The sequence below is a fragment of the Vicugna pacos genome, chromosome 23, assembly GCF_048564905.1.
Source record: "Vicugna pacos chromosome 23, VicPac4, whole genome shotgun sequence".
NCBI classification, from domain to species: Eukaryota; Metazoa; Chordata; class Mammalia; order Artiodactyla; family Camelidae; genus Vicugna; species Vicugna pacos.
This window is the reverse complement of record NC_133009.1, coordinates 9,183,713-9,193,778: the sequence shown is the minus strand read 5'-3', so window position 1 is coordinate 9,193,778 and position 10,066 is coordinate 9,183,713. Positions and strand designations below refer to the sequence as shown.

Genomic DNA, 10,066 nt, shown 5'->3' with positions numbered 1-10,066 from the left:
ATACACATTCTTCTCAAATGCACATGGAACAATTTCCAATCTAGACCCTTTTTTTAGGCCACAAAACAAGTCTCAGTAAATTTAAGAGGATTTGGATCATAGCAAACATCTTTTCTGACCACAATGATAGTAAACAAGAAATTAATTATGTGAAGAAAACTCGAAAAATCACAAATATGTGGTGATTAAACCACTGATCAGTTGATTGGTAAGAGAAAAAATAAAAAACACATTGAGATAAATGAAAATGGAAACGTAACATATCAAAAATTATGGGATACAACAAAAACTATTCTAAGATAATATTCTTATTGATAAATGCCTATGTCAATAACAAGAAAATTCTCAAACAACCCAATCTGATACCTGAAGGAAGAAGAAAAAGGAGAACAAAGAAAATCCAAAGTTGGTAAAAAGAAGGAAATAAAGAACAGAGCAGAAATAAATGAAGAAGAGGATTAAAAGACAATAGAAAAGATCAATGAAACAAAGAATGATTATTTGAAAAAATAAACAAAGTATACAAACCTTTAGTTAGACTCATCAAGGAAAAAAAAAGGACTCAAATAATTTCAGAAATGAGAGAGGTATTACAATGATACCACAGAAATACAAATGATCATAAAAGACTACCATAAATAATTATACACTAAAAAATTAGACAACCTAGAAGAAGTGGGTAAATTCCTAGAAATTTAAAACTTGTCAGGACTTAATCATAGTAAAAGAGAAAATCTGAAAAGAATGATTACTAGTAAGGATACTGAATCAATAATTTAAAAGTCTCAACAAACAAAAGTCCAAGACAAGTTGGTTTCACAGGTGAATTCTACCAAACAGCTAAAGAAGAATTAACAACTATCCTTATCAAACTTTTCCAAAAAATAGAAGAGGAAGAAACACTTTCAAACTCATTCTAAGAAGCCAGCATTATCTTGATGGTAAAACCAGATGAAGAAGGCACAAAAATTACAGGGCAGTATCTCTGATGAATATTAAAGGCAAAAACCCTCAACAAAATGTTAGCAAACTAATTCAACAGTACAATAAGTGGATCATACATCTTGAGAAAGTGGAATTTATTCCAGGGATGCAAGGATGATTCAACATCTGAAAATCAACCAACATGATACACCAAATTAATAACATAAAGGATAAAAATCATATGATTATCTTAATAGATGCATACATTTTTTGATAAATTTCAACATCCATTTATGATAAAAAATGTCAACAACGTGGGTATGGAGAGAAGTTATCTCAGTGTAATAAAAGTCACATATGACAAATCCACAGCTAACATTATACTCAATGATGAAAAACTTAAAGCATTTCTTCTAAGATCATGAACAAGACAAGGATGTTGCCAGTTTTATTCAGCATTAATATTGGAAGTTCTAACCACAGGAATCAGAAAAAAAAAAAGAGAAGAAATCCAAATTAGAAAGGAAGAATCAAAAGTGTTACTGCTTGCAGATGACATGATATGTTTTATATATAGAACATCCTAAAGAAGCCATCACAAGCTGTTATTACTCAACAATGAATTCAGTAAAGTTGCAGGATTCAAAATTAATATACAAAAATCCGATGTGATTCTGTCCACTAACAATGAACAATAAGAAAGAGAAATTAAGAAAACAATCTCATTTACAATTGAATCAAAATCAACAAAATGCCTAGGAATAAATCTAATTAAGGAGGTAAAAGACCTGTTCTTGGAAAACTGTATGACATTGATGAAAAAACTGAAGATGACACAAACAAATGGAAAGATATAATATGCTCATGGACTGGAAGAACTACTGTTGTTAAAATGACCGTACTCCCCAGGGCACTGTGAGCTGGGCTTTGAAAGATGCCCAGGATCAGACAGGACCAGAGGCACTTCTGGACAACAGTGAGCTAGGAGTTCAGCAGAGAGCACAGGGCGGATGGTCTGGCTTGACTGAGGGCAGGTTTTCTGAAGTGTAGCAGAAAGAGAAGGCTTGGGAAGAAACGAGGACAATGGTACAAAGCCTTCAATTATCGTGAAAGAAATGTGGACTTCATGCTGTAGGTAATGTGGTGGACAGAACACCTTTGAGCAGGGGAGGCACAGGACGGGCTGGGAGGGGAGGAGACTGGACACAGTTAGGGCTCTGAGATGTGAGGGGAGGAGTGGTGATTGTAGGAGGGGAGTCCTTCCAGAAGAGGGACCTCAATTAGGAGTATGCTCTGATTTGAGATAAAACACATGGAAGTAAATGCATCCTCATGAATAAAACTTCTCCAAATCTACATTTTATTTTTAAAACAGATTTGAAAATTCAAATCTCAAAAAATGAACTATAAAGACAAGAGACTTTTCATTCCACTGAGAGTACATTCCTGCACTTTTAAGAAATGTTTAAATCCAAACGTACATTTTCTCTCTCACTTGAACCTATTTTTCTAGAGAAGAAATGGTTTCCCCATTATTTAGGTAACTTAACAAATTATTTAATGAATAGAACTTAATTTATATCTATACACATATTTCAATCTCACATATAAATATATTGAATTGAAAACACTAAATTTGAAGCAGAAATAATTATAAGTCAGTTTATTTCAATAAGCGTAATATCTTTGGTTCAAAAATTCTTCAATTAGCATAAAAAAAGTACAGTCATCCCTTGTTTCTAAGCAAGTGCTTCATTTTTGAAAACTATATAAAAATGGGTACAGTAAAACTTCAACTCTAATTTAATTCAGAATTTGTGTTAACTTTTGCTCAAACTTATCTTTCTAAGGTGACTCATCAGAGATTATAAAAGGAAGGAACACTTACAGGGCTCTATAAAGAAGTCCTTAGGGAGTAAAACTATTTACTCTGGTTCACTCTAGATCCACTCATATCCTTCTCAAGGCAACATTTCTTTGGCCCAATTTGTGCTACTAATTGGAAAATTGTACATCAAAACCTGTACAAATCTTTGGGGTAGAGGGCAGCCCCTCCTCTTTGACCACTGGCTCCTTTAAAGCTGCCCTGCCTGGTGTGAGGACTGAGAAGGGGCTGGGAACTGCCCCACCTGAGATAAAGAGCTACCTGAGCTGTTTCTCTTTTTGTCCCTTTGTATGACTGACAGCAAATCCACAAAGTTTGCTTTTCTGAAATACGTGGCTGAGTCTTTATGCTGCCTTTTTACAGATGAGGTGAGGTGCCCACAAAGACAAAGATTCTGATGCAACTTGATATTATCTGATAGATGTCTTCCCCCCACAAAATTGCCTACCTTCATTGCTGGTAGATGTAGCTGGTGTCCGGATTCTTTTCACATCCCACGAAGAATTGAGCTGAGACACAGAGCTTAAGAAAGTAAAGTGCGGGTTTATTAAGGGATGGATGGTACACTCTCAAGGGGAGAATGGACAGGCTCAGGCACGTGACTGCCCTGAGTTTTTTTGGCAAGTTGGTTACATAGAGTGTAAAAATGAATGGGCAGAATATTCATTGAGGAGGGAAGGTTTTTGGTTGTATTCCCTGATTTTCATCCCAACTCCACCTTCCGGAAGAGAAGGTGTTCTTATTTAGTCTGGATTGAAAGTGTCATGACATCAGTGCATGATGGGTATTTCTAATCTGCAAGGATAGTTTTATTGAAATGAGGGCATAATGAGCTAAAGTTTACATTTGAACACTGGAGATTCCTACCTTTTCCCACCTTTCCTTGCTAGCTTCCAGGCTGCTCATCACCCCAAAAGGTGTGGCCACTTATCAGCCCAGAGGTTCCTGCTTTTCTTTGTCTGCCCAGGGACCCCTAGTGCTTACGTGATATATGTTTTCCTGTGTTTGGCCTGTGTCCCTTTTTCTCTGCTCATATCTAGCTATCTGTCTGCTCTAATACCTTCAGATGACATGTTTAAAGTAAGACATCCTGTCATTCAAGTAGGGAGAAAAAAACACCTAGAGCCAGAATTTAGAGTGATTCTAATTGTCTTAAAGAGGGGAATTCTTTTTAGGAAAACTGCGAGGCCACAGTGTTCACACCTTACTGAGCTGACACTCCTGTTATGGCTGTGAAAGCCTCTAATTTTTTACAGAAGCAGGCAACTGAGGCTGAATTCTTTTTGATTTCTCAGGTTGGCTTATTTTTATTAAAAGAGGTGAAGAACAAGTGCTAGACATAAACTTCATAGCTTTTCTAAATCACCAAGGAGTTACAAATAATTTTTAAAAATAAAACTTTCCCCTATTACTTTAAGAATATTTTTCTGGTAATATTCTTAGTTAAGACAAACTTGTTCAAATTCCCAATATTCGGTGCTCTTACTTTTAATGAATATGGGCTGAGATAGTGTTCACATATTTGTAAAGGCTTTTAGTAATAAATAATATATAAAACACATTTTGTGGTTGTTGAATGAATCTTAAGAGTTGGCTTTAATCTTTAAACAGAGGGGTTTCAAAGTCCCTTTCTTTACAAATAAAATTTAATCATTTGAGGAATATTTCTCTGAGTTTGGAAATTTTATCAAAAAAAACGTATTTCCAACCTTAATACTACGAGAGATCCAGGGAGCTGACTTGCCCTATAAATATAAGTGTTATTTAAGGGAAAACAGGCAAGATGTTCAATCCCAAATTCCTACATGTTTCAGAGAAGATTAAAGGACTGTGGCTACATTCAAACAATAGTAAAATGTTAGCATTATTATAATAGAAAATAACTAATCCGACTCCAATATTAGATCTGTTCCTTTGGCTTTAACCCTGTGCTGTACTTCCTAGGCTCAGTCTTGCTAGTTCTGCAGCTTTTGTAAAGGAATGTTGCCTGTACCCTGAAATATACAGGATAGCCTATTCTCAGCGCTAAACCTTTAAGGATACTAACACTTTTTCTTTCATATAAAGACAACAAGATGCAGAATAGAAAATAACATTTGTTTTATTGGAGGTTTTACAGGGACAGCATAACCTGACCCATGTGGACAGTTGCAAGAAGAAAGGATTCCAAGAACAAAGATTTCTTACACCAAGATTTTTCTAACAACCAAGCATACACTCTCCCCCTTTTAGTATAAAAGGAGCCTGAATTCTGACTTTGGGAAGATGGTTCTCCAGGACGTTAGTTTGCCATCTTCTCCATTTGCTGGCTTTCCAAATAAAGTAGCTATTCCTTGCCCCAACACCTCGTTTCCTAATTTATTGGCTTGTGGTGTGACAAGCAGAGTGAGATTGGACTCAGTAACATGGAGACTTTACACTAGCATTTATGAGAGTGAAAGAATCTAGAGAATTATCTTTGTAGATCTCTCTTTTCCTTCTGTTTTCATTGAGATATAATTGACATCCGGATATACCTCAGAGACACTGTGGGTTTGATTCTAGATCACTGCATTAAAACAGACATTGCAATAAAGCAAATCATATGAATTGTTTGGTTTCCCAGTTTTATGTGACCACTGTCCTGTAGTCTATTAAATGCGCAAAACCATTATGTCTAAAAAAACAAGGTAGATTTCTTGATGAAAAAATAATTTATTGCTAAAACTTCTAACCATTATCTGAGCCTTCAGTGAGTCCTGGCAGTGACATGAAAGATAACTGAAAACAGATCATCGTAACAAATAGAATAATAATAAAAAATTGAATACTGAAAGAATGACCAAAATGTCATACAGAGACATGAAAGGAGCAAATGTTGGCACCAATAAACTTGCTGATGTAAGACTGACACAAACCTATAATTTCCAAACAAACAAACAAAAACAAACAAACAAACAAAAAAAACAAAGTATGCCTGAATAACACTGTGTAAGTTCAAAGTGCCCAACATGACTTGGTAATGTATATATTGTGAAATGATTACTGCACTAAATTTCTTAACATCTATCATCTCACATAGTTACCCCCCAAATTTATTTTCTTCTTTGTGATCAGAATTTTTAAGACTTACTTTCTTAGCAACTTGCCAATACAGTTATCCCCTGACATCTGAGGGGGATTGGTTCCAGATCCCTACCCACTTCCCCTACAAATAAAAATCTAAATGCTCAAGTCCCTTGTATAAGGCATACCACAGCCAGCCCTCCTTATCCAAGGATGCAGAACTGTTGGGTACAGGGTGTCAGAGGTATGCAATACAGCATTCTAATTACAGTCACCATGCTGTGCATTACATACTAGTCTTTACTTATCTGATAACTAGAAGTTTGTGCCTTTTGAACCTCTTTACTCAATTCCTCCACCTTCTCAGAACTCCCCTACCTCTGGTAACCAGAAATCTGATTTTTTTTTTCTATGAATGTGGATTGTTGGAGTCCACATATAAGTGAGACTGCAGTATTTGTCTCTTCATGTATGCCTCATTCACTTAGACAAAAGCCATGAAGATGCATAAGTGTTGTCACAAATGGAAGGTATTCCCTCTTTTTCATGGCTGAATAGTATTCCACTCTATGTATGCATGTGTGTGTATGTGTGCTTATATATAAATATATTTCACATTTTTTTATCTATTCATCTGTCGATGGAGGTAGTCTCAGTTATTGTAAGTAATGCTGCCATACACAGGGAGGTGCAGTGATCTCTTCCACATGGAAGATTTTGTTTCCTCTCAGTATATACCTATACTGGAATTGCTGGATCATACGGCAATTCTATTTTTAATTTTTGAGGAATCTGCATACTATTTTCCATAGTTGTATGAATTTACTGTAGATATTAATATATTAACAGACTCAAAAGATAAATTAATATGTGGGTTTGTAGAAAACAATTAGTGCTTCCGTACTGATGGGCTGGTCGGTTTTATCTGGTGAGCTGTGGGTCTAGCAGTAACTTCTCTTTTCCTACAAGACAAGGCAAAAAAGATAGCATCAGCAGTAAACATAAGTACAGAAATTAAATTCCAGAAGCTTATTTAGAAAATGGACAATTAAAAGCATATTTATAGTAGTAAGAGTCACATAACTAGGAAATGATTCTTTTCAAGTAATTTCAAATGTTCAACTAGTCTCACTCCAGAAACCCTTTTTCTAACCCTGTGTTATATTTTTGATGCCCCCCAAAATGAAAAACAGAGCAGTTGCATATACTTAGTAAATATTTTAGTTTGGGGTCAGTGAGAAAGATTAAATAGAAACATGCATTTTCCCTAATAATGGAGTTTTAAATCTGGCTCTGAGATAAAACCTTTAAAAAGACAATAATTCCAGGAGTGTTCAAGTTTAATAATGCCTCATTTACCCCTCACTGTCAAGGAAATGATGTGTTGCAATAAGAGAGACTCCTAAATAAGTAAAATCCACATCACACTTTTATTGTAAAAGCAGACATCTTTTTAAAACCTATTATTCAAATCAGTGCTATGCAAAGAAATATAAGGTGCATCACACAGGTAATTTTGAATTTTCTGGAAGTCATCACATTAAAATATGAAAAGAAGCAGGATTAGTTTTAATATATTTAATTTAACCTAGTACCCTTATACTATACATTTCTTTGCACTAAGTCTTTGAATCTGGTGTGTACTTTGCACTCAAGCTCATCTTACGTAGGATAAGCCATGTTTGAAGTCACAGCAGCCACTCAGGGCTAAGGAGTCTGGAGCTGGAAAATGCAGTCCCAGTTCCTCCTCAGGAAACAGGGTAGACAGACCACAACCAAATGTGGACCAGTCGGTTACTCAGAGCGTTCCCGCCCCAGCAAACACTTCGGGATGCCGACCCCAAGTAAGAGCTAACTGTGTTAATTTTGGAGATTCTACTATTTCTCCTGGTGGGTGAGGCATCACTGAACCACCACTGTCACAGCACTATGCTTGTAACAGAGCCATTTTCCTAAGGACTACTGTGGTGGGCGACTCCTCCTGAATCCTCCAAAACCACTATATTTGTCTACTTTTTGAAATCAGTTCATTTTTTTCTAGTGGTACTGGACTCTTTTAAAAAATAGAATTATAAATAGAAATTTAATATATGAGAAAAATAAATAAGCATTAATATAATTTTAAAGAAACATTCATTAGATATAACAAAAAAGCTATTCGAAGATGATTAAAATGTGAGTGTGAATGACTAATTCCAGTTATGTTATTACCTTCAGCATTCATTAAGTTATCTTCAAATGTTTACAGACACTTTGAAGTTCATGTCTATCTGAAAACTACTGTCCTAGTTGGCTTTAGACTCAAAGGAATCCTAAGAGAACCATGCAGACACACTGGGCTGGATAGGCCCAGACTCTCATTGTAGTTGGTATAAAATTGTCTTCCCCTTTACTCCTGTGATCAAGACATAACTATGCTTTTAACAAGAAATTGCTTATAGGGAGTGAAAGGAGTCAAAAGTTAGAAACTTTCATTAAATAAGTCATGAGGATGTAATGCACAGCAGAGTGAGTATAATTATTAATACTGTATTTCATGTTTGATAGTTGCTGAGTTTCTACCTTAAAAGTTCTTATTTTTATGGCTGAATAGTATTCCATTGTATAAATATATCACATCTTCTTTATCCAGTCATCTGTCAATGGACATTTAGGTTGTTTCCATGTTTTGGCTATTGTAAATAGCACTGCTGTGCACACTAGGGTGAATGTATCTTTTCAAATTAGAGCTGCCTCTGGATATATATACCCAGAAGTGGGATTGCAGGATCATATGGTAAGTCTATTTTTAGTTTTTTGAGGAATTTCCATACTGTTTTCCATAATGGCTGCACCAAACGACATTCCCACCAGCTGTGTGGGAGGGTCCCCTTCTCTCCACACTATGAACACTTACATTGTCTCCATACTTAGGCTATTATAAATAATGCCACAATGAACATGGGAGTGCAGATATCTTTTCAAGTTAGTGTTTTCATTTCCTTTGGATAAATACCCAGAAGTGGAATTGCTGGATTGTATGGTTGTTCTAGTTTGGATATTTTGAGGAACCTCAATACTGCAGGGTGATATTATATTGAGGTTTTGAATCACACTTCCCTGATGATTAGTAATGCTGAGCATCTTTTCATGTACCTGTTGGATATCTTTTCATGTACCTGATGGATGAAGACCTCTATGTCTTCTTTAGAAAATGTCCATTTAAATCCTTTGCCCATTGTTAATTAAATTGTTTGATATTCTGCTATTGAGATGTATGAGTGGTCACATATTTTGGATATTCATCTTTTATCAAATACATAGTTTGCTATTATTTTCTTCCATTCAGTAGATTGCCCTTTTATTTTGTTGATGGTTTCCTTTGCTGTGTGGAAGCTTTTTCAGTTTGACATAGTGCTACTTGTTTCTTTTTGATTTTCTTGCCTTTGCTTTTGGTGCCAAATCCAAATAATAATAATAATAATAATAATAATAATAATAATAATAATAATAATAATAATAATAATAATAATTGCCAAGATGGATATCAATGAGTTTCTGCTTATGTTTTCTTCTAGGAGTTTTATGATTTCAGGTCTTATGCTCAAGTCTTCAACAGATTTTGAGTTAATTTTGTATATAGTGTAAGATGGTGGTCCATTTTCATTCTTTTGCATGTAGCCGTCTAGTTTTCCTTACACCATTTATTGAAGAGACTTTTCTTTCTTCACCATATATTCTTGCCTCCTTTGTCATAAATTAACTGACTTTATACATGTAGGTTTATTTCTGGGCTCCGTATTCTGTTCCATTGATCTATGTGTTGTTTTTATGCCAATATCATATGGTTTTGATTACTTGAGCATTATAATATAGTTTGACACCAGCGAGCATGATGTTTACAGTTTAAGGGTGCTTTGGCTATTTAGGGTCTTTTGTGGTTCTATACAGATATTTTTAAGATTGCTTGTTTTGTTTCTGTAAAAAATGCCAATGGAATTTTGATGGGGATTGTGTAGAATCCATAGATTACTCTGTGTAGTATGGGCATTTTAACAATGTGAATTCTTCCAATCCATCAACATGAAATATCTTTCTATTTATTTGTATCTTTCTCAATTTCCTTAATTAATGACATTTTTGGGGGACTTTTGTGTCTATGTCCATTATGTTTATTGGCCTTGATTTATTTTAAGTCTTTTATTAAATTGTAATTTTTTTCATTAAAATTTA

The 10,066-nt window shown here is 35.0% G+C and overlaps 1 protein-coding gene across 8 annotated transcripts in view; it reads right to left on the bottom strand.

The window, feature by feature from the left end:
• Positions 1-10,066, bottom strand: part of LOC116279904 (membrane cofactor protein-like) — a 281,425-nt gene that overhangs the window by 217,681 nt on the left and 53,678 nt on the right. For 3 of the 8 annotated variants that reach the window (XM_072948467.1, XM_072948469.1, XM_072948468.1), the window contains exon 17: positions 6,657-6,816. The exons of the other annotated variants lie outside the window; for them this stretch is intronic. In XM_072948467.1, coding sequence (XP_072804568.1) covers positions 6,744-6,816 — 73 coding nt within the window. In that variant the 3' untranslated portion in view covers positions 6,657-6,743. Of the gene's footprint in view, positions 1-6,656; positions 6,817-10,066 lie in introns of those variants that run through there. 8 annotated transcript variants of the gene reach the window in all.